Source organism: Pan troglodytes, chromosome 5 (genome assembly GCF_028858775.2).
Source record: "Pan troglodytes isolate AG18354 chromosome 5, NHGRI_mPanTro3-v2.0_pri, whole genome shotgun sequence".
NCBI classification, from domain to species: Eukaryota; Metazoa; Chordata; class Mammalia; order Primates; family Hominidae; genus Pan; species Pan troglodytes.
This window is the reverse complement of record NC_072403.2, coordinates 131,231,081-131,257,966: the sequence shown is the minus strand read 5'-3', so window position 1 is coordinate 131,257,966 and position 26,886 is coordinate 131,231,081. Positions and strand designations below refer to the sequence as shown.

Genomic DNA, 26,886 nt, shown 5'->3' with positions numbered 1-26,886 from the left:
ACTTGGAGAAATGTGGCTGTGAAGAGGGAGAAGGACAGGGCAGTACCTGAAAGAAAAGAAAGTCTTTTGGTTCTGTTTTGTCTAGTTGAAGAAATTGTATTGTTTTAAAGTCAAAAGGGCGAATATAAAAGGCAAAATTGAATATACATGAACAAAAAATGGATAAAAATAGTATGATGTTACAGAGAAAATGAGAGGTTTTGAAGTCCAACGCATGGGTGGTAGAGTTAGCCTCAGCCAGGAGAAGGGTATCATCGCTCTATCATAACAACATGTGAGGCTCAGTGCCGAAAAACGTGTTTTGTGTTTGAAATAGAAAAGATGATGGAGTTCCCAAAAGCTAGCTGCTATTTCTCTGTAAAGAAAAGAAGGCATCTGCCGAGATGAAGGTGCTAGAGTAGGGTTTCTCATCTCGGCATACTGACATCGTGGACCAGACAATTCTATACTGTGTGGGAATGTCCTCTGACTTGCAGGATGTTGAGGAGCATCCTTGGCTTTTACCCACTACATTTCAGTGGCACTCCTGCCCACCCCAAACAGTGACAGTCAAAACTGTCTTCAGGTATTGCCAAATGTCACCGAGGGGTAGGAGGCATAATTGCTCCTCCCACCACAACCCCACTCTCTTGTGACAACCACTGGGTTGGAGAGAGTAGAAGGGAATGGAGAAAGTCTGAAAGTGTCTTGTTAAGTGGGAAAGTCAGTCAACCAAATAAACACAAGGGGCTTGCCAGACAGTGTTGAGGATCATTTGAAGTCAGATTTGAAACCTGATGGAATCAATCTGCCATATCGTACTTTTTCTGCTAAGACCTAGGCTGCTAGGGTGCAGGTACTGAAAAAGTTGATGTTTGCTAAAGTTAGAGGGTTGGACCAAAAAAAAAAAAAAATGAAGTAGAAAACGGCTTGAGATACTGGCAAAGCACTTCTTGGAATTATGAACCACAGAATCTAAGTAGGTTGGTGGGCAGAGAGGACAGTTAAGAAAAAGATCTTTTAAAGAGGAATACTGAGGTAACTTTAGGAGCTAGAAATGAAATTTTGGCCAAACATCTTAGAGATACACACACACACACACACACACACACACACACAAACTTATTTCAAAAACAGCTTATGCTTCCCTTCCTCGTGTACTAAATGAAGAAAATTAGAATATAAACAAGTATGTGTTCTGTTTACTTTGCATCCTAATTACAACTCATTGTTACAGCATTGTTTATCAATAACTACTTCTGAAAACTGCTGCAAAGAATTTTATCTTTGCATTTCAGATTTCCGAACCTCTTATTTGCTATAAGCAATATATAAACAGCAAGGTATTTATGAAATGAAAAAGGACTCTGTTTTTACTTAAAGATTGGTCAACTAAAATGTCCTGTATGGCTTCTGTAGGGCAGTGCCCAGAATTAAATCTTTATCTCTTTGAAAGAATAGTAACACTGAAAGGGGAAATTAACAATAAATCTATTTTGAGAAGTGGAAATAATTAATGTGCCAGGTTCTTCTCAGTAGATTTCATATGTGACAGGCAAGACAAAACAACAACAAAAAACAAACAAACATTTTAAATCTAACTAAAAACTTCTAGCCAAGGAGAAAGCAAACCACAACAAAAAGTGGAGAGTAATTACAGCTTTTAATCAACCAAACAAGGTTTGCACAATTTTAATCTACTAAGAAAAACAGCATAGGCACATAGAAGAGCTGATGCTAAGAGAAGTCTGCTTGGACTAGTTCAGATTATTCTCTCTACATTTCTATGGTTTGAAAAAGAAATTGCACCTGAATGGTTTAGCAGTTTTACATCTTCGTGTTTAAATATTTTTGGTTATATATAACTACATATATATATAACCATATATATAACACCACATATATATGGCAGATACAAAATATATATATGGCAGATATAAAATATATTAAATGTGATTATTTCTATGAGGTATGAATAACTGGTTTCTCTTTTTATAATGTCTTTTATTTCCCCAAATCACATTGTAATGATTTGGCATCCAGTAAGAGTAACGAAATAGGTGGTCAGAGTAAACAGAAAACTCCACTGATTAGAAAGAGGAATCAGTGATAATACTTCTTTCATTTACCATTGGTTACTGTTTTTCAAAAATGAGAACATTTAGAGATTTAGCAAAAGCATTACGCATCTCCATCTGCTTTCCATGTCAGGCAAGACAGATACTACTCACTACAAATAATTATTTAAAGGATGGAGGGAGGAGAAGGAAATCCAGAAACAATGTTTATTTGAACATCTTGAAAGACAGCACAATTATGCTGTTTTATAAGACATGTATAACTTATTATTGTAAGAACTTTAAGGTTTTTTTTTTTCATTTTTTTTTTGCTGGTCTGTATATTCTAAATTTTATTTATACCTATGTATTATATTTGCTATAAGAATATATAACAATAAAAAGGATAAAAATCCATTTAAAAGAAATATAAGTTAAATGGGGAATACTATATGAAAGCACAATAGAAAAGATCTCAGGATATACTGCTACTAGCTATTGAAGGCATGAAAGATAATGGTTTCTATTTTGATGAGATTAACTGAACATAAAAGAGTCAGTTATAGGTTTTGCTATAAATTTGATAATATCTTATTAAATATTCATGATTTCTCTAGAAAATGGAATAATAGTAAGTTCTTCAAACTATTTTAACTTTTTGAGTTCAGGATCTCCGAGGGAGAGTGAGAAGAAGAGTGAGGGCGAGAGAGAGAGAGAGAAATTTTATCCCTTTGGTCTTCTCAATGATAATTTTACTGTTTTGTTTGTTTGTTTGTTTGTTTTTGAGACAGAGTTTTGCTCTTTTGCCATGTGGGAGTGAAGTGGCACGATCTTGGCTCACTGCAACCTCTGTCTCCCGAGTTCAAGCAATTCTCCTGCGTCAGCCTCCCGAGTAGCTGGGATTATAGGCACCAGCCACCAAGCCCGACAATTTTTGTATTTTTAGTAGAGACGGGGTTTCACCATGTTGGCCAGGCTGGTCTCGAACTCCTGACCTCAGGCGATCCACCCACCTTGGCCTCCCAAAGTGCTAGGATTACAGGGTGAGCCACTGCGCCCAGCCTGGAATTTTAATGCTAGGTTCTCCAACAACAATAATATAAAATGTTAACAAACAATATTAGTGTTATTTATATCTTTTTTTTTTTTTAGACCGCCTTGCTCTTCTCCAGGCAGTACAGTGGCATAATCATAGCTACCTGTAATCTCAAACTCCTGGGCTCAAGCAATCCTTCTACACCAGCTCCCTAAGCCGGGACTACAAGCACATGCCACCATGCCAGCTAACATTTTTATTTTTTGTAGAGACAAGGTCTCACTATGTCGCCTAGGCTGACCTTGAACTTTTGGCCTCAAGTAATCGTCTTGCCTAGGCTCCCAAAATGCTGGGATTACAGGCATGAGCCACTGTTCCCAATGATTTATCTTAATTATTAATAATTGTTATTCCAGCACCTTACAGTTGTACAGCGTTCTGCAGTACACATATATCTATTTTGATCTTCACAACAAATTTTTCAGTTAGGAGTCCCCATTATTTTACAAAGGAATTGAGGCTGTTTAAATTCATAAAACTCATAGCCAGTTTTAAAAATAGATCTTCTGATTCCCAATCCAGCTTTCTTGCCTCTGCATCATTTTGTATAAGTTTCACAGCTGCCGGCCAGGTGCAGTGGCTCACGCCTGTAATCCCAGCACTTTGGAAGGCCGAGGCAAGTGGATCACCTGAGGTCAGGAGTTTAAGACCAGCCTGACCAACATGGTGAAACCCCGTCTCTACGAAAAATACAAAAAATTAGCTGGGCGTGGTGGCAGACACCTGTAATCCTAGCTACTCAGGAGGCTGAGGCAGGAGAATCACTTGAACCCAACAGGCAGAGGTTGCAGTGGGCCGAGATCATGCCATTGCACTCCAGCCTGAACCACAAAAGCAAAACTCTGTCTCAACAACAACAACAAAAAAAGTCACCAACTACAAACAAGTTAAGTTCTCCTGGAAACATCTTGGTCAGTACAGTGCTGTGAGGTACATTTAATAGTAATTTTCCACACATCAAAAATATGAATGATATTACTTGACTATGTTTTACTTAATAGGAATGAGCATACAGCATAGAAGTGATTCATAACTTTAAAAAATTCCCTTGGTTTGACTACTAAACAAAAATACATATTTCTCAAGCTGAAAAACAATAGCATTTTCTTCTGTGTTTCTGAAAATGGTTCTTGACCTTATCCTCTTAGTACTTTTTGGACTTTAAAATTTAATAATGCTATTTAGTATAATGTCAACTTCATCTAGTTATTTTTATATATTTTTAGTAAGATATTCCATGGTTCTTAAGATTCTTATAAAACAGTTCTGAAAGGAAAACATTATTTTGGTAATAGCTTTATTGAAATATAATTCACATCATAAAAATCAACTGTTTAAGAACAATTCAATACTTTTTTAGTATATCCACAAAGTCATACAGCCATCCCCATAGTAAATTTTAGAACATTTTTATCACCTCCAAAAGAAATCTTATACTGTTATGGTGACCCTCCGTCCTCCTATCCCTCCAGCCCAAGGCAACCACTAATCTACTTTCTGTCCCTATAGATTTACCTATTTCAGACATTTTATATAAATATAATTATACCATATGTGGTGTTTTGTAACTGACATCTTTAACTTAGTGTAATGCTTTCAAGGTTCATGCATGTTGTAGTATGTGTCAACATTTCATTCCTTTTTATTGCTGAATAATAATTCTTGTATGGATATACAACATTTGTTCATCCATTTAGTTGATGGACATTTATGTTGTTTCCAGCATTTGGCTATTATAAATAATGCTGTTATGAACATTCATGTACAGATTTGTGTGTGCACATATATTTTCATTTCTCTTGAGTGTATCTAGGAGTGGAATTGTTGGATCATATGGTAACTCTATATTTATCCTTTTGAGGAACTGCCACACTGTTTTCCAAAGCAGCTGCACCATTTTACATTTCTACCAGAGAGAAAAACACTTTTTTTAAGGAGAGAGAAACGATGAAGCTACATACACTTAATAAAACATACTTAATGGCACATTATATATAGCTCTCTAGTAACTGAAGTTACACAAATTTAAATTTCCTTTCTTCTTACAGTAGTTTTTTCTACCCCACGAATACCTACGAAATAAAAAAAAGTAGTCCTAGAATTACTTAAGTAAACTATTTATAATGCTGACTTGCTTTTAACAATACTGAAGTCAATTTCTTGGTGAAGATATACATGAATTTTAATAATAAAAATATAAAACAGGTGGCACTCTGTTAACACTTGATATTTTCATTTCTTGTTGGTTACTGTTAAAGATATGACAGTATTTTCGTGGTAGAATATATCACACAAATTTAGCATTTGGAGAAAACTGGAGAACCTAATGATCTCGATGAATGTTCAAAAACTGTTTATAATCTAGGAGTTAGGCTAAGTATCTCAAACTCATCACATTTTAAGCCCAGTAATTTAGAAACCGTATATGAGATCCTGCCAGTTCCAGCCAATTAAGTCTAATAAATACATGGGTCACTGATTTGAAATTCTTCCCTTCTTTTTTCCGATGGTAATTTCAGTGTGTCTCTCTCTCTCTCCTTCCCCAAATCCAGACCAGTATTAATTACGCCAAATGAAATGACTACAAATCAAACATACAGAAATATAATTTGTCAAGGTACTATCTGCAACACAGATCTGCTTTCACCTTATCCCATAAATGAGTCTATACATTCCAGGAGAATGCTCCAAGTGAACTTAAAAAATAAGTTTAGTGGACAAAGAACCGCAGGCAAGTTTCTATCCATTTACAGGGACCCAAGGCTAAGACAAGGTTCTGTCCTCAAGGACCATATGAAAGACAGAACATGTTGTGCAAACAGTACATTTATTTTGCAATGAAATTGGGAAGCCAAGTGCTGTCGTGTCATAGTTGTAGATAGTTTCTCCAAAATAGGAACAAGCACATGTGGTGGTTTCATTTCACTTTATTTCATGAAAAATAATTATAACTGGGCAGAATGACGTCTCACTATTTTTTTCCCTTTCTGAATTTTTTGTTGTTCTGGAAAAGCATGTGGTTTTTATGGGACAGAGAATGGAGAGAAAAAAAGATTTTCTAAAAGAAAAACTGATTTATTTTAAAAATATATTTAATGTACTAGAAACTGAAAAAGGAAATATTTTATATCTTTCTCTGGCCATGGAAATAAACTTTTCCTTTGTTTCACTTAGTTGAAACAGTATATTCTCCTCAAGTCATACAATTCAAACATTTTATATACAAGGACCCCAGTGGTCATTGTTAGCATTCTTCAGTGCCACCTTTCTGCTCTAAGACCTTGGTTTCCTAATTCTTCACGCACTGAACCATAAGTCTCCTTACTTTGAGACTTTGCCATCACTCACATTTTCTCAAGGCTTTAAGAACTATGAAGAATACTATTCAGTCTTAAAAAAGAAGGAAATTCTGTCATTTGTGATGATGTGGATAGAACTGGAGAACAATGCTAAGTGAAATAAGTCAGGCATGGAAGATACCACATGTTCTCCCTTATATATAGAATCTAAAACAACTGAACTCAGAAGCAGATAACAGAATCATCATTCTACCCTGCGGAGGCTGGGGATGGGGAGATAATGGTCAAAGGATACAAAATCTCAGATGAGAGGAATTTCTGTTTCTAGTTCTATCACACAGCATGGTGAATATAGTTTATGATAGAATACTGTACATTTACAACTGGATGAGAAAGTAATTTTCAAATGTTCTTACCACAAAAGATATTAAGTATTTGAGGTGATGGATATGTTAACTACCTGGATTTAAGTATTCTGCATTATATTCAGAAATCATAACATCACTTTTTACCCTACAAATTTATACAATTATAAATTGCCAATTAACAAGTAGTAGTAGTAGCAGTAGATTAGTTGGTCAACTTTTTGATCCTATAAAGGGTGAAGAAACATTTTAAGACTCTCCAGCTACCAAACCCAACGCTGTTCCTCCCAACCATACTTTCTTCTCCAGTGGATATTATTCAAATAAGGGCTGGGAGTTGAAAAGTGACAACCATATGAAGAGCCACATAATCTAAAATATCCTTCCTGCCATCCTTTCTTGGGTCTTCTTTATAAGAATCCAAGAGACACTGTTATTTCCTCATTCCCAACATTAATTACCCTTTTAAGAGAGGGGAAAAATGGACTTAAATTTCTTAAATGCCTACTGTGCCAGACACATTAGTTACATCATTTAACCTAAGAGGAACAACAAAGTTGCAGATGAAGAATGAGAGGCACAGAATAGGTGACTTCTTGGCCTCGGTCACATAGTCAAGCACATGCGCATGCACGTGCTCTACAATAAATTCCTCTCTTATTCAAAACCTTGCCCCGTGACCTCAGGAAAACCTCCCCCTGTTATTTCTTTCAGTCCCTTTGTTAATCAAATCAAAACAAAACCAAAGTAAAAATACCTTAAGGGCAGTAGTTGTGATATTTTTCAAACCAAAAGAAAGCTACACACAGTGAAGGAAAACTATACCTAAGAACTTCCATACACCTTTCTGACCTTGCAAGTTGATTTTAGAATATTTCTGAAACTATCATTATATCTCCTCTTTCAAATAAATCTGTTTGTCCTCAGGCTCCAACATTCATAATAAATAGAACACTTTCTAATTTAATGTTACTTTGATTACCAGCATTGCAACAGTACTTTTTCCAACATGTTATTCTTCCCTAGGGTGAGGTCTTTGCAGTGCAGGCTAGCAACCCAAAGCACCATTTACAACCCTGTTTCTATGAAGAAAAATGCTCTGAAAGTTCCAAAGAGCCAATGCACACAAATACTTGCAGGACACAATGTTTTTAAGTTGGGGACAGTTAATATTTATGAAATGTGTTCAAAACAAAACCGTATCTTTCAACAGGAGCCTGCAGGAACAGAGGGCTCCTGCCCTCACCGCCCCTGGCACCCACGCCCCCTCAAAAAAATGTGATTGGAATTCTATAAAAATAATCTGCCACTCAGGCAGTTCCAAAGTAAATTGAGGAAGAGCAAAAACATGGAATCAGAAATATAACAGTAGACTCCAATTTGCATACAAATAACACTGATAGTTTCCTTTAAAACTCTGGTTAATTTCCACCTTAATATATCTCATGTAAAATTGAGAGTGCCCACTGAAGTATTGAAACTTCAAGATTAATATTCACAATGAATCATTTTTTACGTATTACATTTGGATTTTTTAAAAAATAAGAGCAAAGACCTATTGTGACCTAGAAAATCTCCCATTAAAAGATTTTATCAGAAATCTAACTTGTTGAAGAATTTCAGTCATTATTTACTATACATGTAGATTAAATTCATTTCTTTTACTAGATTAAGTTTTATTTAAAGTGAGAGAACAAAAATCCTCAAAAGGATTCTTCCACAAACTTCTAACTAGTACTGCCTAGAAACTTCCTAAGAAATGTTCTTACACTTCAATTTTTGAGAACTTATAATTTTATAAAAATATAAATTTATCAGTTTTATAAAAATATTGCCAATTTTTCCTCTGTAACTCTGCTCATAATTATTACTATATTTCATTTTAGGCATGTTAATGTAAAAATTAAATCTACCTTTTGGTAATTTCTCTTGAAAGTAGAAAAATCTAAGCAACAACATTTATTTGGGGATTTCTTTGTAGTGTTTTGTGGTATCACTGATGATCAGGTTTTTAAAAAATTATTTGATTCAAAGATATAATCTTGAAACACAAAAATTTACAAATTATCAAAGAAATACACACAAACATTAAGTATTGAAAAAGGAAAATGTAAGAATTAAGTTTGCAAGCAAATCTGCAAAAATTACAAGAGAGTTATACTTCAAAAGGACTGGCTGGCCAAATAAAAAAACATAGCAAGTATTTTTTTAAAAATCCCACAAAATTACTAAGGTTCTTAGGTTTACATTAGACCATCCATAATGAGAAACAGCAATTTCAGCACTATCATTGCATTCATAAAGATGGTGACATTACCTTCAGGTAGATGTGGCTAGGGAGTCTTGACTTAGGGGACAAAGTCAAGGTTTCATTACTTGGAGGACAAGAACCAATCACCTTTATTTTATCTCAGGGTACAAAGTACTTTTTTCAATGGCAGAATGTCAAGTGCTTTGTAGTACTGAAATCAGAGGAAAGTGTCCGATTTTGCTTCTACAAAATGCACAATTTTACTTGTTGACTATTTTCTACTCCTCCCTTACCATGAGCACACAGGGCTTCATGTGATTATTTTAAAGAGGATGCATAATTCGATTGCTATGCCTCTTCAGATACCTTCTTTGTGAATTTTTCAAATTTGCTCTGGCCCAAATATTGGTGTTCCCATATAGTTCTTATCCCACCTAATGTACACAGACACCCTTTAATATGTACCTATAATCAACCACCCATGTTAACTTCTTGTTTAACATATTATCAAAGCCAGGCTGCAAGTATAACCCTGTCATTTAAGAAATACGGAAAATAAGAAAAAAATCTTAAAATAAGCTTCATGATGAACTTAAAAAGAATAGTTACTTTAAAAGATTTAGAAACAACATAGATAAATTTAAAGTTTTTAGGGGAAAAAAATCCTTAAACCCACGTACTAAATTTTTAATATTTCCACTACAGAAGTTAAATGCCCAAACTGATTTGGTATCAAAATTAAAGTGTCAGAAATAGAATTAAGTTATAACTTTTATTTATCACCATTTTAACATATACTTGAAAGTGGAATTTATTGTTTTGCTGGAATACTTAATAACATTAATTTGAAATAAAGCTTCTAAATATTTCTGGGGCTATAATTCCATTCTTAAAACATAATTTTTAAACTAATAAATCATTCCAAAAAAGGATGATCATAAAGAGATTAGCGTTTGGGGTAGTTAACCCAGTTCCTATTTATCTATCCATTCAAGAGGTAACTCAGTTTTAAGGATGTTGTTAGAAACATTATTTCACAGTGATTCAAACCTTTCAGCCTATGCACAACCTACAAATGCATAATCGTTTGAAATAAAAATTGCCTTTCCATCATTAAAGAAAAATCATCCTTGTTTTCTTTTTCAGTCCTTCTGAACTTATTACCCTGCTTGGATATGCTGCACTCTTCTGGACATAGAATTTCATAGCAGGTATCAAAATAACCAAGCCATAAAGCCAGCTTTATCAAACAATAATTTCCTATTAACAAGAACTTTGAGTGTATGACTCATTTTACACAAAACAAGTAGACGACAAATAATGATGGTTAAAATTAATAATTAAATAATTAAATGAAAACTAGTAAGGATTTCTGATTACTTTTCTACTTTCTCATACAGCTTAACACCTGGAAACAACTGTACTGGAGCCACCTTCCCGAAAGGTGCCAGCTGTTTCCTTTGTCTTAAGCACAAACAGAACTAATGTCACATTTCCAGAGAAGGGTAAGGATGAAATAAGGCGACTACAAACCAGCTTTCAGAAATGCGAAGTCAGTCAACGTTTTCCTCTCTGATAACCCCTTATTTGTGGAGCAACAGGGGAATTACAACACATTTTGGAAAATAATTTCTATTGGACCAACTCCTCACTTCGCTGGAAGTAGTCGGATCCAAGACTTAATTTCAACACAGTGTTCGACTTATTGCTTGAAGCTACCGCAGCATAAAACTCGTCTTCGAATGGAAAATTTGACCAACTTCTATGAGGTAAATGAATAGTGAAAGTAGGGGTGGGCGGGAGAGACATACAAGTTTTTTCGGTTTTTTGTTTTTTGGGGGAAGAAAGGGCGCATACGAAAAAAGTCCTAAGCAAGCACAGAACTGTATCTCTTAGGATGTAAAAGGATGTTATACCAGAGAGCTCAAAAGCTCCCAGGGTCACGGCTCCCCTAACCGAGGGACTTGGGGTTTCACTGCTACCAGGCACCCGGGGAACCCCGGCCTTGGATAAAAAGAGGGTAACTGGAGTAAAGCCGTGCTTCTGAACGACCCAGCGCCCAGGACCCCCTGCCAGACCCCGCCTTTCCCGGGACCCCCTCGGGAGCGCCCCCGACCGCCCCGCACGGGTCGGAGGAGGAGGCAGAGAGGTCCCGCGCGGACCCAGGCGCCTCCCGGGCCAGTCGAGGATCAACCACCCCGGGGACCCCTGCCGAGGCCAGCGCAGGATAAACTCCCCGACCCCGAACTCTGCCTGCCGCTTCTCGGCGCTGGGCCTCAGCCACGGGTTCGACCGTCCTCCTCACCGCGGCTCCCGCCTACCTCGCGCCTCCCGGCCCCGCGACCTCCCCGCCGCCGGCCGGGCCCCGCCGAGGCTGCGCTTCCCGTAAACTCCCCGCCCCGCGCATCCCCCTCCTCGCCTCGGCCCCGCCCCCGCGGGACCCTGGGCGGCGCGTGATTGGCCCGGCCGCGCCGTCACTCTCCGGCCGCGTCGCCTCCCTCGCTTTCTACCGCCCCAAGACCGGCAGTGAGATTAGTGCTCGCGGGGCCTCGGCGGAGGGTACCGTGCTGCTCTACTCGCTGCCATTCGCCCGCAGGTCGGCGCGCTCGCCCACCTGAGCCGCGCCGGGGCTGCGGGACCGCGGGACAGCGCGCTCAGCCCAGCCTAGGAAAGAAGCAGCAGTCTCAGCGCGGAGATGGGGAGCGGGCGAAGTTGACGAGTCTCCCGCCCACGCTGCGCCCCTCCTGCCCAGAGGTGCGCTGCCCCTCCCCGAGGTTCTCGCGCGCTGCCCTGCCCCCCTCCTGCGCGGGACACCCCTCCCCTACCCATGGGACCTGAAAACTTCACCCCAAGTCCAAAGAGTGGGCTGCGAGGGCGGTGCCCGGAGCTGGACAGGACTCTGCTCAAGGGGAGCGGTCCTGGAGGCTCGCCAGGAGTCGGAGGGCGGAGACCCGCTGGAAACTTTATCATCGCCGTAATTACTACGTTTTACTGTTTCTCTCCCCGCAGGGGCTGCAGCCAGCGGTCTGTCGCGCGTGCCTGTGTGCCCGAGGAGCCGCCCCGGGGAGAAGACCCGGCGCGGAGTTGTTCCCCCAGGGAGGATCCGCAGCCCAGCCGAGGGGGTCGGGCGGCCTGGCTACGCAGGACCCAGCCCCGCAGCCGCGGACTCCCAGCGGCGGCGAAGTTTGGCTGCTGAGCGGCGCGGCGCCGGACCACTGGACGGCGGGAGCGATGCCCGTGGGGGGCCTGTTGCCGCTCTTCAGCAGCCCCGCGGGCGGCGGCCTGGGCGGGGGGCTCGGCGGCGGCGGTGGCAGGAAGGGGTCGGGCCCCGCCGCCCTCCGCCTGACGGAGAAGTTCGTGCTGCTGCTGGTATTCAGCGCCTTCATCACGCTCTGCTTCGGGGCGATCTTCTTCCTGCCAGACTCCTCCAAGCTGCTCAGCGGGGTCCTGTTCCACTCCAGCCCCGCCTTGCAGCCGGACGCCGACCACAAGCCCGGGCCCGGGGCGCGCGCCGAGGACGCGGCCGAGGGGCGAGCCCGGCGCCGCGAGGAGGGGGCACCCGGGGACCCGGAGGCCGCCCTGGAGGACAACTTGGCCAGGATCCGCGAAAACCACGAGCGGGCTCTCAGGGAAGCCAAGGAGACCCTGCAGAAGCTGCCCGAGGAGATCCAAAGAGACATCCTACTGGAGAAGAAGAAGGTGGCCCGGGACCAGCTGCGTGACAAGGCGCCGTTCAGAGGCCTGCCCCCGGTGGACTTCGTGCCCCCAATCGGGGTGGAGAGCCGGGAGCCCGCCGACGCCGCCATCCGCGAGAAAAGGGCAAAGATCAAAGAGGTGAGTGGGCCGCGCCAGAAATCCCTGCCGACCGGCCGTGTTTTTCAGGGAGAAACGGCAAGCCTTTGAAACTCTGAAGACTGCAACAATGCAATGTATGGGGAGATGGAGGTTTGCCCCTTCCACCAGGTGCTGTGTCAAAAGCTCTTTCTTTTCCTGTTTCCAATATAGTAGTAGATGTGTCCAGTAAGATCTAAGGTCAAATCTCGTTGCTTTTAATTTGCATGCTCTTGCTCTGGTGACCACAAGCCACACGAGGTGGGTATAAATACATGGGCAGGTAATACACAAACCTCATTCTCTGGCCGCTACACGGTTAATCGCCCCACCAGTAACAGCGACGGCACTGATCAGCCCCCTGGTAAGGATTGGGGACGTGGCTTTAAAGTGAGTCTTCACGCGTGGTAAAGCTAGCCAGCATACCCCGGGTTCAGCTGTGTGGCCCTTGTCTGCCAGGTGGCATTCTGTGTGTACTTTCAGACTATAAAGGTGAAACCTGAGAACTTCCCATCATCGAGGGATACTATTGTTTACTTTTTTAAAAAATGAAAATATAAAAAGCCAGTCGGCTGCCTCTTGTATTTCTAATGCACAGCCAGAAATAGGGTATTCCATGTGATGCAACAGGTTTGCCTCCACAGCAGCACAATGGTGACAAACTTAATCCAGGATAAACATGGACTTTGATACATCTTTCCTAATTTCCTTCTCGTAATTTTCAGTTAGAACTTGAAACATGTGATTAGGTCAGGACCAGCTTAAAGCTGAAAGGGGCCGTAAAAAGTCCTTTCAGGCTGTCATTTTCAAGATGAAAATCGAAGGGCCCAGAGCTCTAGAACCCGTTAGTGATGAGTCAGGACTTGAAGCCCGAGGTCCGAACTTCCCCCAGTCACCTGTCACCACGCGGTCTGTGGACATGCCTCCTCTCTGAGCTACTTCCCTGTGTGAAACGGTGCCAGCCTGCGTTTTACATAGAAAAGCTGTAGGAACCACATTAAAAGCATGTCATTCCAAATCTTGGTTCAATTTTCTAAAATATGAATGGAAGTAATATTTTTGCCATTTAAAAAATAATACGATCTGTGAAAATAAATATTGTATTTTCATATTGGGTAGGTAATCAGGAGAGGAAGTCCCTGATCCCATTTTCAGAGAGTAAACAGATTTTTGAGGTGGTTGAGAGGTGTTTAGCTTAAGTGGCTGCAGAATGAAGGCAGCAGGATTGTCATGGGATTTGTGACTTTGTATTATAAGATCAGCTGAATTTGGTTAAGCTGTAATTGATCAAGTTAAAGTGGACTTGGATCCCTTTCAGTTTAGGAAGAATGCCTTCATCCTTCCTATGCAGATAGCTTCCTTCCACAGTCCATCAGCATATCTGCTTTTCTGAGACCCCTCCTCAGGGACAGAACCCTCCCATACTTGGGGGAATGGATTCTACTTTCCAGAACAACTGTCTAGCAGTTTCCTTTCTCCATGAAATCCTGCCTGTGCTACCAAATCAGGAAGGTGGAACAAAGCTCTACCTCTTACCAAATCCTCCCAGACTCCTTAATAATATCCAACCAAAACCATAGGAAATTAACCCAAATGATCTGTATCTGCCTGTGTTTCTGTTAAATTTGAACGGTGTAATTCATACATTTCATGCCTCCAAAGTCATACGAGCTGCCAGTTAGCTAGTACAAAAATCACAGTTGTCCGAGGAAAAGATTTTAATACGAAAGATACATAGATGTTAAGCTGTTGGTACTGACCAACGGTGATTACAAGTGCATTCAGAGCAGAACCAGTGGGGCAGTAGCAGTCTCAGACTCAGGACAGCATATTAACAGTGTGCATATCCATCCAGTAGATCTATGTTGTCTGTATGCCTAAATCACAAGGTCTTAATTAACCGTGTAAACGAGATTTACGTAGTCTCTGTCTAACATCTTAGCACCTAGATGTTTTGAAACCGCTCAGTCTTGCATAAAGTAGTGGAACTAAATGTGTTCTTTAAAATTCCTTGTTGCTGTGAGAACCCAAAAGAGCCAGCATAATTAGCTTTAGCGTTTAGTCAAAGGCTAATGGGAAGAAATGGATTATGATTTTCCATCAGATTAGTTCAGGCAGATATATTCCTTTGTAAACCAAAAGAAAAAAAAAAGAAATTATGATGCTGTTCTAAAAACTGTGCTGTAAATATTTGGCTTTAGAGAGGCAAGAGTGGTTGCCCATTGTAAATAGGGCACTGGACTTTAACTTTACATATTTGGATTCAGTTTCAGGCACCACTGTGGACATTTTGTTATCAACCAGTAGATCTTTGCCTTAGTTTTTTTCTTTACCATTGTGTTTTCTTTTCTTTCTTTTTGGAGACAGAGTCTGGCTCTGTTGCCCAGGCTGGAGTGCAGTGGGGCGATCTCGGCTCACTCCAACCTCTGCCTCCTGGGTTCAAGCAATTCTCCTGCCTCAGCCTCCCAAGTAGCTGGGATTACAGGCACGTGCCACCACACCCAGCTAATTTTTGTATTTTTAGTAGAGACGGGGTTTCACCATGTTGGCCAGGCTGGTCACGAACTTGACCTCAAGTGATCGACCCGCCTGGCCTCTCAAAGTGCTGGGATTACAGGTATGAGCCACCATGCCTGACCTGTTCCTGTATTTTCTAATTCTCTTTATACTTAGGTTCTCTATCACACCTGAATGCACCAACACTTATAGTTAAAATTTAGAAAGTGCACTCAAGTCTAACATGTTGGAAGACTGGATTGTAATTTGAGTCAACCTGTTATTTTGTACTTGGTTCAAAGTCAGTCAATACTATTTTTTATATCTATGGCACATTTATGTTACTAGTACTGCAGTAGATTTTTAACAACTTCGTGTCTTAGGGGAGATACTCTGTTAATTTCAAATAGGTCATTGTACAGAATGCTTCACAAAAAATGTTAAATGCTTTCCACTACTAATTTGATGGATGATAAATCTTTGATGTAAAACTTCAAAATAGAATTAAGATCTTCCTCCCTTCACCTCTGTTAAAATTTTGTAAATTAACCCTGGGATTTCTCTGAGATTTATGATGCATACATAGTGTATATTTATTTTCATGAGTTTGATCTTAAAATTGTACTCAGGTTGTCCTTAGCTTTAAAAAGCAGTGTTAGAATAATGAAGCACAAAAGTTAAAATAGCAGCATGGAAGTTTTAGAAAAATAGTCCATTTACTTTTTTTTTTAATCAGAAATCATTTTTAGCTTCCCCTCTCCCCCGCTCCCCCCCCCCCCCCCCCCCCCGCAACCTCTCCCATTTTCTCAATTAGCCTGTGCTGTCCTTTAGGATTAGAACCTTAATCCAATTTGGAGGATGACTTTTTTTTTCGTTTTTCTGAAATTAAGGGGAGACCTGAGTAATAGGGGCTGGGGCTAAAGACAGTCAGGTTGTCAGAGGGGACTCCTTTCTTCTCAGGCTGGAATCCTCACCAACCTAAGTGGGGGTTAGGGGTATGTGCAGACTGGCAGCCTTAGATTTGTCATGTAAGGCTTCAGGACCCTGCACCTGTGGGGTCACAGTTTTCTTCTCTCAGTTCTAAAACAAGACTTTAGTATTTTATTCCAGACCTATTTGTGTAATCATGAATTTAAAGAACATTTTCATATTGATGGCTAGTAGTTAAAATTCACATTTATTATACTTTATGCTAGCCTTAGGCATATAGCCTATAATTTATATTAACTATTGACAGTTTATACCCTTTTGGTAAAGATCAGATGTGAGAATAATCTGCCTTGGCAGGTTAAAACAAAACACTTTTATTTTGACACTTAGCTTTCCAGTTTATTTTTATGGGTAGTTCTGGGGTGGAAAATAATATTTACAAAATAATAAAAGCCATGATTTGGAGACCTGACCCAAGAAGCTTCAACATCCTTAGGTTGCTTGCCTGTGCCACTGTGCCGTGACACATTCCCTACTGAACATAGGCTAGTGTGGGATTGCTCCACCCAGAGGCCCTTCCCCAGAGCAGGGAGGACATGGAGTGTTTGTGAAGGTTTTTCTCTCCTTAGCAAGTAGGTTAGTTTTCAACAGTTTAAGTACTGGAGTAGGTGCTGACTGTTAATATACAAAAGCAAAAAAATACATATATACATTAATGGGTAGTTAATTATGTTCAGCTTCATTTTCTGTAAGCTGTTGATAGTTTCTCCTAGAATATTCTGTCTTCCTCTTATCAGGCAACTGGGATTCATATAAAGGAACTTCTTATGTATATGGGACTTAGAAACTAGTTAAAACTGTGAAAAGAGGTTTTTAAAAATGTATTTTCAAACAAATGCATCTATCTGTACTTCTTAGGTGAGCTAATGAACTAAACCATCTTGAAAAATTTATCTTAGTATTACACAAAATGCATTTGTATGAGATCTGAATTGGTTGGAATTCATTGAAGAACTTACATATTTGAATCAGATTATTTCATAAGCTGTGGTGGTACAAATTTTTCATTGAAGAGAATTTTAAGCATGTGTCCGAAGGTCAGAGGGGAGGAATGCCTGCAGATCCGTGTGAGGGATGAGGGCTAAATACACAGGGTAGATCAGAATTGCACTGGAACCTGGTTATACCCCCTAACCCAGTCAAGCACCTGTGGTCTTTTAAATTTCTTTCTTTATAATCTTGTGTATGTTGGTCAAAGAAGGGTTTGATTAGTCAAAATAGGAACAGCCACTGTGGGCTCCAGAGATACTGTGAAACGAGTGGCAAAACAACCTCCCCACCAAGTAGACGAAAATAATAAACAAGATACCTGTTTGGTAGTTTAGGGAAGAGATTCCCTCTTCGAGGAAATAAGTCTTGACTTTTCCCTCAGTATTCTTAGCCTAGTTCCTTGCTTGGTGTTCAGTGATTGAACTATATCTTATCCCCACCCCCAACCTCTCAATCTGTTAAAAGGCCCTTTACACAAACTCTGCAAATTATGCCATGATAACTTTAAATCTCAGATTTTAAAACTAAGTGTATGCTCCAAGTCGTAAGGTATTGCATCTGAATGAGATCTGAGAGATAGCTCATTCATTTTACAGTAGAGACAACCAAGACACAAAGATCATTCTGGAAATCACATCACCAGCTAGTGGCAGAGTTGAGTTGCAGAGGGAAGCCCCAGTCTTCTGTGAGTGTTGCGCATTGTCTCCCACATGGTTTGTCTCCTAAATAAAACTCCAAAGAATTGTATAAATTATCCGTGCTTATTATTTGCAGACCCTAATAGAGAATACAGAAAACATACAATTCTGCATTCTTATAAATTTGACCTTATACTAAGTTGGTGGTTTTTCTTTTTTTTTTTTTTAGCCAACGATGGATCAAAGTAGTTTTTAAGTCAATTATAGTAATTTTTTAAAATCTTACCAGTGGCATGGTTTAGAAATCTTCTTTGTAAAGACACCCGGGGAAAGCTTGATAGGACATCTTGTTTTCTTTATAAAGATCTCTCCAAGAAGCACAAGCATTTGTAATCATTCAGTTAAACATTCTTTATGAGGAAAAGTGGGGAAGAAGAAGGAAGGGAGAGAAGAAGAGAGTGAGTTACTGTATATACAAAGGGTGAAAGGGGATCACCCAGAGAAGGGACATGTGATGACTAGAAGGGCTGCTTTAAAATTATAAATGTGTGTGCTCTTCTGATATTGCACCATGGATAATAGAAGAATGACAGCTAACCTAAAGGATGATTGTTTTTAAAGTAGACATGTAAAAATCACACCAATCTATGGGCAATTCTCTCTACCCAAGTAGGTTCTGGCGATTCTCTTTTGGGATGCACTTACCTGTCTCTGATCCATCCATTTGAAGCGATGTAGTGGTTAGAAGGGTGGATCTGGACTCAGATAACGTGGGTCTGAATCTGGCCTCTACCATTCTCTTGCTTTGTGACCATCTGCAAATTACTTAATCTCTCAGAACTTTAGTTTCCTCATTTGTAAAATGAGGTTAATAGTACCCACTTTGTTGGATCCTGAGGCTTAAATGTGATAGTAAAGCACTTAGAATGGTATCAGACATGAAGTTGGGCACACAATAAATGCTGCTTGTGATTATTGCTGTTACTGGTCACCACCTAAAGCCATCAAGCCAAGATTGCATTGATCCATATGCTGTTTAATAACTCAGGAAAGTGGATAATGAAGTTTCAAAAGGGTATCAAAAATAGTTAAAATTGAGTTTTAGTGTTTAAAGGGATACATTTCCAGTTCATCAAAAAGACCTTCGCATATACCTATAATTTTATTTTGCTACGGTCAACTCTGATTTTCTTTGATTTTTACCAAATTCCAAAAAAACTTAAGTATCTTTAGAATGTTATACTTACTGCATATACATCTTCAGCTTCTTCAGAATATATGTTAAAGAATTAATTTGTCTCTTTCTCATAGTCAAATATGCCTATTCCCGCAGATACCATCTTTTAGAGTAGTCACAGTCGAGTTATCTTAATTTCTCTTTTTTCTAATAAATAATTTTTTTATTTACACAATGCAGATCAGGTCTCACTATATTTCCCGGGCTGGTTTCAAAGTCCTGAGCTGAAGCAGTCCTCCCACCTCGGCACCCCAAAGTGTTGGGATTACAGGTGTGAGCCACCATGCCTTGGCTGAGTTATCTATCTTAAGTATTGAAGTTATTCTTCTAAATAGAGAGAGAGATCGAGTAAAGTGAATTTCAATCTGTTTCATCTTGGAGGAGTGTTTTTAAGGAGTGAGAATTATTATTTTAGGCTTGGCAAAAATTATATAATTATGATAAATTCTATAATCAGAGCTCAGTCCATCACTTAGTAGTCAAAGTTAGCATAAATAGTTTTATTTTGTAGCTCAGAGAGTTTGGTCTTTTTGAGAGCTTCACATTGAATTTAGATTTATTATGATTCCAGACCCACTACTCATTTTACACATGAGAAATAAGGCCTGTGAGCTGTGACTTCCTGAGATTCCCCCAGTGTACAAACAATAGCTGAGAATTGCTTCTTAGGTGTTGAGAAGTACTGAGAACCAGGCCCCACTCCACCTGGGATAATCTTGACTCTGATGAGAACGTGTGCTTTGGTGACTGGCTGACCAGGCCCTCCCTCCTCCTCAGCCCTAAATGGCAGGCCAACTGCCAGAAGCCCCACTGAGACCATCCTAGAGGGAGGTGGGACGTCTTTGCTGGGTAGGGGATTGCCTAAGAAAGCAATACTGGCTAATTCCTTTGCTCCGGAGAATGTGGCAGCAGTGCCCCACCCCCACTGAGTTTTGATAAAGACTTCTGTGATCATTAGGTACTTGAAAAAAAACCAAATGAGATTAAGGCTTAAGAGCATTTAAAAGTCACAGCCCTCATTTCTGTCATGAATACTCTGGTAGTTGCTTTAGGTACTTTAGAGCTGAGCAGTCCTGCAGATAATCCAGAACAGAGATAATAAAATTGAAAAGTACACGTATCCTTCCTGTTTACTTGACTTTTGTGACTAGAATGACTCCTTCTCGCTCGTGTTTCTCAATCTGCTCATCTCCCTGGCTCTTAAGTTTATCAAAAGCCCAGTTCCTGATTTGCTCTGCTGCTTTCTCATCACTCTTGCTCTACATCGTTCATTCAAGTGACACTCAGAACATATTATATTAACTTTTCATTTGCATTGTTCATGTTTTTATGTGGGTCACTAATTAGATCGTCCTGTCTTGTGTGGGAGTGTTTAGTATTAGCAACTTAGTAAGAGAGAGGGCGTGGAGATGAGGGTATAAAAACCTGATGAAGGACACCAAGTTCTGAAAGGGTGGTTTAATAACACAGCATTGCTACCCTCTGAAACAACCTTTGTTGCTGGTGCCTGTTTGTCTGTGCTAGGAGTTTATGAGAAAGGGGGTGGCAGTAATTGGTGTCCGAAGGCCTGTGAATGACTATGGCCAAGACGTGAACTCAAGCCATCCATAGACTACAAGCTATTGCTAGTGTCTCCATTTCTGCCAAATCCTTCCTCATTAAATGGTCTTCTCAAGGTCCCTTCAGAACACTCAATTCTTCTAAGTGACAGGATGATCTCAGAAATAGGACAGGAGGCCAGGGATCCTAGCCTACACTGGGGGTGGCATGTCCAGCTTCCTGAGCTGATGTTTAGGTCATGATTGTCTGTCCCTAGTTCCTCTTTCACGGGAATACATGCTGGAGCTATGTACTAAAAGGGGAGTGTGTTTCCTCACTGTATCTCTATCGGGGCATAAGACAAGAGAACAGACCTGTGGAATGATTAGGGAAGCTCAGGGGTATCTACCCAGTCTCAAAATCTCATTCCCAGCTGCCAGAAATTCACCACCAGTGTTTCCTTTTTACTGTTTTTGTTTTGTTTTTGTTTTTGAGATGGAGTCTTGCTCTGTTGCCAAGGCTGGAGTGCAGTGGTGCAATCTTGTCTTGCTGCAACCTCCGCCTCCTAGGTTCAGGCGATTCTCCTGCCTCAGCCTCCTGAGTAGCTGGGATTACAGACACCTGCCACCATGCTTGGCTAATTTTTGTATTTTTGGTAGAGGCAAGGTTTCCCCACATTGGCCAGGCTAGTCTCAAATTCCTGATCTCAAGTGATCCACCCACCTTGGCCTCCCAAAGTGCTGGGATTATAGGCATGAGCCACCATGCGTGTCCATTTATTGATTCTTAAAGGCTTGCTTTAGAAATAGATGGATAAAGTTGCTCAGCAGAATTATTAATATTATACTTTGAGATTTGTCTTATCAAAGGATAGAATAGGTTTGTTGAAGCAAGTATCTTCCATTGTCTTATTTCGCTTTATAAACTCATGTCTGCTTGGGAAAGAAAAATTTGAAAGCACACTAGAGTAGAAAAAAAAAACAAATCCTTCATAGTTTTATCAGTCACTAAGTAGTGTCAATGATGCTCCTCCCTAACCCCAATATGTAAGTTCGTTCCCACCCCCCGACGCCAGGTTATAACCACACTATATATACTTTTTGTTTTTCATTTTCTTTGCAAGTGTCATTTTATGTTGGCACAGTATATCCATGTCAAAACATGATACTTTATTTAACCAGTCCCTTGGACCTGAACATTTAGATTATTTCCACTTTTTTGTTTTTATTAAAAATGCTGAGACAGACACCTTTGTCCAGTAAATTTGTGTCTCACTTTTTATTGCACACACCCTGGTAAGTGGGATTTTCTCTTAAATTCTTAAGAGGGGAAATAAATTGGCCAACAGATAGTACATTTTGAGGGATAACTTTCCAGAAACCATTTATACTCCCATGTGTCATATAATGAATGGAGTCTGTTGATTCTTTGTGAATTTCATAGGTGATGAAGCAGTATATGGCATTTTCAGTTTGCTTTTCTTTGATCAACACTTTCTCCTGTGTTGATCATTTGCATTTCTTCCTTGTGAGTTGTATAGATAGAACAAGGAAATTTTGAAAGGAGGAAGATAGAGAAGATGGCAGAGGTTGGAGGCCTAAGGAGTGAAATCCACCAGGGGAGATGGATCTGGCAAGCCGGCTCAATGAACGTGGACTCCTGTGGGAGGCAAAGTCCTGAAGGCGAGAGTTAGGATTTTATAAAGCAAAGTTGCAAGAAAAAAATTTTTCCCCTAGATTGCACACTTAGGATAAAATATCCTTTATTGATAGGAGCTCTTACCAGGCACTTGGGACAGCCCACATCCTTCAGCTGAGACCTAGCCAGCTTTACCAGCGCATCTTCATTTTTAAGTGACAGTTGGGATTTTGCCTCAGATACTTGAGGAAGGTATTGACCTCTCTGGAGATCTGCGGAAGGATCTTTCTCCTTTTGGAATGAATCAGGATGCTTTTCTAATAGTTGAAGATCAAAAGTAGTCCAAATAGAATTTCAGAAGTGATTTTAATGATGCCAGAAAATGGCAAGTCTTACAAAGCTGAATTCTTAAAGAAGAAAAATTAACCAAAAGGAAATCATGAGATTTCCTAGAAATATTTGTTCTTATGTGTGAAGAGGCAGGCTAATCTTTTGTATTTGAGAGGCCTTCAGTGTTGTAAATAGGATAAATATGCATTTTGTCAAAGATATTTTATTTTTAAAGAAAAGCATGATTTTTTGTGTGTGAAGTTTGGGCTTTTTTTTTTCCACCCTAAATCCTTCAAATGTTTTTAGTCATGTTTTTTAAGATAGTGAAGAGCTGCATATTTCAAAATGTATTTATATTCTGACCTTGGTTCATAAAAGTCTGCCAAGCGCCAGAACTATTTAAATTTGGCTATAACACTGTGTTAACATGATGAATAACGATTGACATAAATGTACTATATTATTTTTATAAATTGTGGTTAGACATGATAGTAATTTTAGAATATTTACAGTGCTATTTTTGGAGACTTTTTTTTTTTTTTTAGTCAACTAGCAGTGTTGAATGTTTTATCTAGCCAACTACAGGTTTTCAGCTCATAATTAGAAATGCCTGAGAAGTCCATATTATGATTTAAGGAGTTATTAGCCCAAGTCAGCAATTTTATAAGGCATTCTTATTAGGAAGTATAAAATGAACTTTATGTAGTAAAAAACGTATTTTATAATTGGCATATATCTAATGCATTGTATACATTCACTCATATTAAGCATTTTGGTTAGTCTTCATTATTTAATCCTCCTGTGGTTACTTAACATAGAATGTGTAATGAAGAACTCAGTAGCTTTAAAGGGGGGGTGGTTGAGGAGAATAGAAAATGAAGATGATTTATTAACTACTGTTGAAAGCTGCTTTAGCAGTTAGGGTGAATAAAAATGATGATTTATTAAGTATTCCATCAGTAATAAGATAAAGCCACAGTGTAGGGTTGGAAGTACTTCTGTTTTCCCTAACTCCCAAGAATACAGAATTTCTATGACATTGGCTCTTTGCAGTCGTCCGTCCCTTCCAGAACTATCATATTGAGGGCAGGAGAAAGAGCTTCCCCTATTCATCCATGTGTCCAACAGATCAGTTAGCTCTGGGCCCTGCCCATAATAGGGCCCAGTATGTATTTGTTGAATGAATATGCTCTTTGAAATAAACATGCCTACAGGAGTTACTCAGGTTAAGTGTGATTTCGCGCTAAGTAATCTGGTATTCCAGAAGTGGTGTCCACTCATCTTTGAAGTCCTTTCTAATGTGTATACTCATGGGCTACAAGTCTTTGTCTTTTTGATTTTTTTTTTACAACAGTGAGAAGTCATTTAGAATCAGACCTAGTGAATAAAGAGACTAATGAATATAGGAAATGCCTTTTCCAGTTTTCAAGTTGTTTTCCAGAATGATTTATAAAATGAAAACTGCATTCATTTTCTTATATGACTGTAAACTGGTGAAAGTGGTGCCAAAAAAAAAAAAAAATCTTTTGACCAAATACAACACTGCTGAAATAAATGTAGATGATTGTGAGATTCCTTTAAAGGTCAACACTCGAATATAAAGATTCTGTTATTTTATTGAAAAGTGTTTATATCTACAGCCAGTATTTTTTTTTAGATATGTTATTTTTAAAGTAGGTAGAGTCTTCATTTATTTTCTTTATTACCTAGAATACTGGACAGTATTTAATAAGGGTTGCCATTTTTCTTGTATTTCAATTTTATACAGGATATACCTAGAGTTGGTTTTGTTTTGTTTCCATTTTGGCAAAATTTTTTGAGAGATGAAGGTGTCTTAATGAGTAATGCTTACAGTACCACACTAAAATGAAAAGTCATAGGTTAGCTATTATTTTCCACTAGAGAAATCAGAATTACATAAACATGTTCCTCCCTAAGAAGGTGTGATATTTTGAGAAAGAGAAAGAAGCTTGGTTTTCTATTTCCCAATTTCATATTGTTTCTCCTGAAAAGTGCTGTGTCATATAAATAATTGCATGGTAGAGGCTCAATGAATTTTATGCATTTGTCAGTGGTCCCTTTTGCAGTTTATTCTACAGATGACTATTAATATTCCTAAAACATCACTTCTCTCATATTGCCCAACTCAGGTTTTAATGGTCCTCCATTTCCTATAAAGTAATGATTCAGACTTCAACATGCATCAGAATCACCTGGAGGGCATGTTAAAACAGATTGCTGGTGCCGGGCGCAGTGGCTCACACCTGTAATCCCAGCACTTCGGGAGGCCAAAGGGAGGATCACTTAAGGCCAGGAATTCAAGACCAGCCTGGCCAACGTGGTAAAACCCTGTCTCTACGAAAAATACAAAAACTAGCCAGGTGTGGTGGCGTGAGCCTGTAGTCCCAGCTACTCGGGAGGCTGAGGCAGAAGAATCACTTGAACCCAGGAGGCGGAGGTTGCAGTGAACCGAGATTGTGCCACTGCACTCCAGCCTGGGTGACAGAGTGAGACTCTGTCTCAAAAAAAATAATAATAAAAAAATTTTAAAAGCCTGGAGTTTCTGATTCAGTAGGCCTGGGTGGGCCCCAGAATTTGCATTTTTAGCATGTTGCTAGGTGATACTGATGCTTCTGGTCCAGTGACTTCAGCTAGAAAAACATTTTGCTCTAGAATGAAGTCACAGTGAAGTCACAAATGTTTAGCTTGGCATCCGTAGTCTTCTGTAAATCTGCATCAGTTTATTTCTTGAGTTGTATCTCTGTTACTTCCCAGGAAGGACTGTGCTTCCACAAAACTTACATAGTTACTATCTCCAGAACACATGTAGTTTAGGATTTCACCTTGTTTACTTTATGGTTCTCAAAAGGAGAGTCTTCTCACTTGCTCAAAATCCATGTCCTTATGAAGCCCTCTCTACACTCTCAACCTTCACTGATTTCTCCCTTCTCCAAATTCCCATGTTATTGATTATTTCTATCTTTGGCCTGTGTGTCACTGATTTTGTGTGCATATATGTTATCTTTCAAGTAGGTTTCAGACACCCTAGAAGTGGGGACACCTTTTTTATCTCATAGGTCCGTGGCCCAGAATTTGACAATAAAAGGCAATTCATCCTAAATGTAACCCAGATTAAGTGTATCAACAAAATGTTTTATAAATGTGAGGCAGTATGGCAGAGTAGAAACACTTCTGTCCTCCCTTTCCACGCCTTTGAAATGGAGTTAATAATTCCTCTTTTTCAGAGTTGTTGTAAGAATTAAAATAGAAAATGTATGTGAATCTCTCAGCGCAATGCCTGGCATGTATCATTCATTATTCAATACATAGTATGTACTTACTAGCAGCTAGGAATTGGTGGGAGTGATAAGGAAAGGGGTTGGTAAGTAAATTGGATTCAGAAAGTCATTTCCAGGAAAGAAAAGTATGTTTTGGCTGCAGTATTGCTGTATTGACCAATAGCTTCTATTTTCTATTGTTGCCTCCCCTTTTAGTTGTTGTTGCCAAATTTCTCACTTCCTATGGCAGGAAAGTAAACATTATTTTGCCTTGTTAGAATTGTTATTACACAGAAGGGATGCTCATCCTCAGGAAAACCATAGAGAGGGTGTTGAATGGAGTGGTTCTTCATTCATTCATCAGTGTCCAGTTACTTCTGACTTCTGGGCCTGCTGTCACACAACACTCAGATATGTGGGGAGGAAAGAAAGCCAGGGATAAAGAAATCTGGAGAAATACCTTCAGGGCATAGAAAGAAATAATTTTTGTGAGCTGAAAAGCTGAAAATGTTTCATTCAGAGATAACTACATGTGTAAATTTAGCTCAATAATTAGGCATATGGTGCTTTCATTTTAGGATGTATCCACCCTTTGTGATAATATCCGTTGATTATTAGAGCTGCTGCAGCTTTAACTACATTGACAGCAGAGATTCCTAGTGCATTTAAGACAAGAATTCAAGAGTGAAATGGAAAACTGAATTAATAATTTGTTCTTGGGTGGTTTTAATCTGCTCCTTATTAACTTTGTAGTTTATGCCTGGAGGATTAGATTTGGAAAAAGAACACCAACTAATGTTCTAAAAGTTTACTTCCTTTTATTGGAACATTATACTCTTAAAGATTTTCAGAAGAACATTTTGGCTGTTTTA

The 26,886-nt window shown here is 39.5% G+C and overlaps 1 protein-coding gene across 1 annotated transcript in view; it reads left to right on the top strand.

Moving 5' to 3' along the window:
- Nucleotides 1-11,581: 11,581 nt before the first annotated feature.
- MAN1A1 (mannosidase alpha class 1A member 1) overlaps nucleotides 11,582-26,886 on the top strand; it is a 172,745-nt gene continuing 157,440 nt past the window's right edge. Inside the window, exons 1-2 of the mRNA XM_518868.8 lie at nucleotides 11,582-11,801; nucleotides 12,057-12,881. Of these exons, the coding sequence (XP_518868.3) occupies nucleotides 12,279-12,881 (603 nt within the window). The 5' untranslated portion in view covers nucleotides 11,582-11,801; nucleotides 12,057-12,278. The remainder of the gene's footprint in view (nucleotides 11,802-12,056; nucleotides 12,882-26,886) is intronic.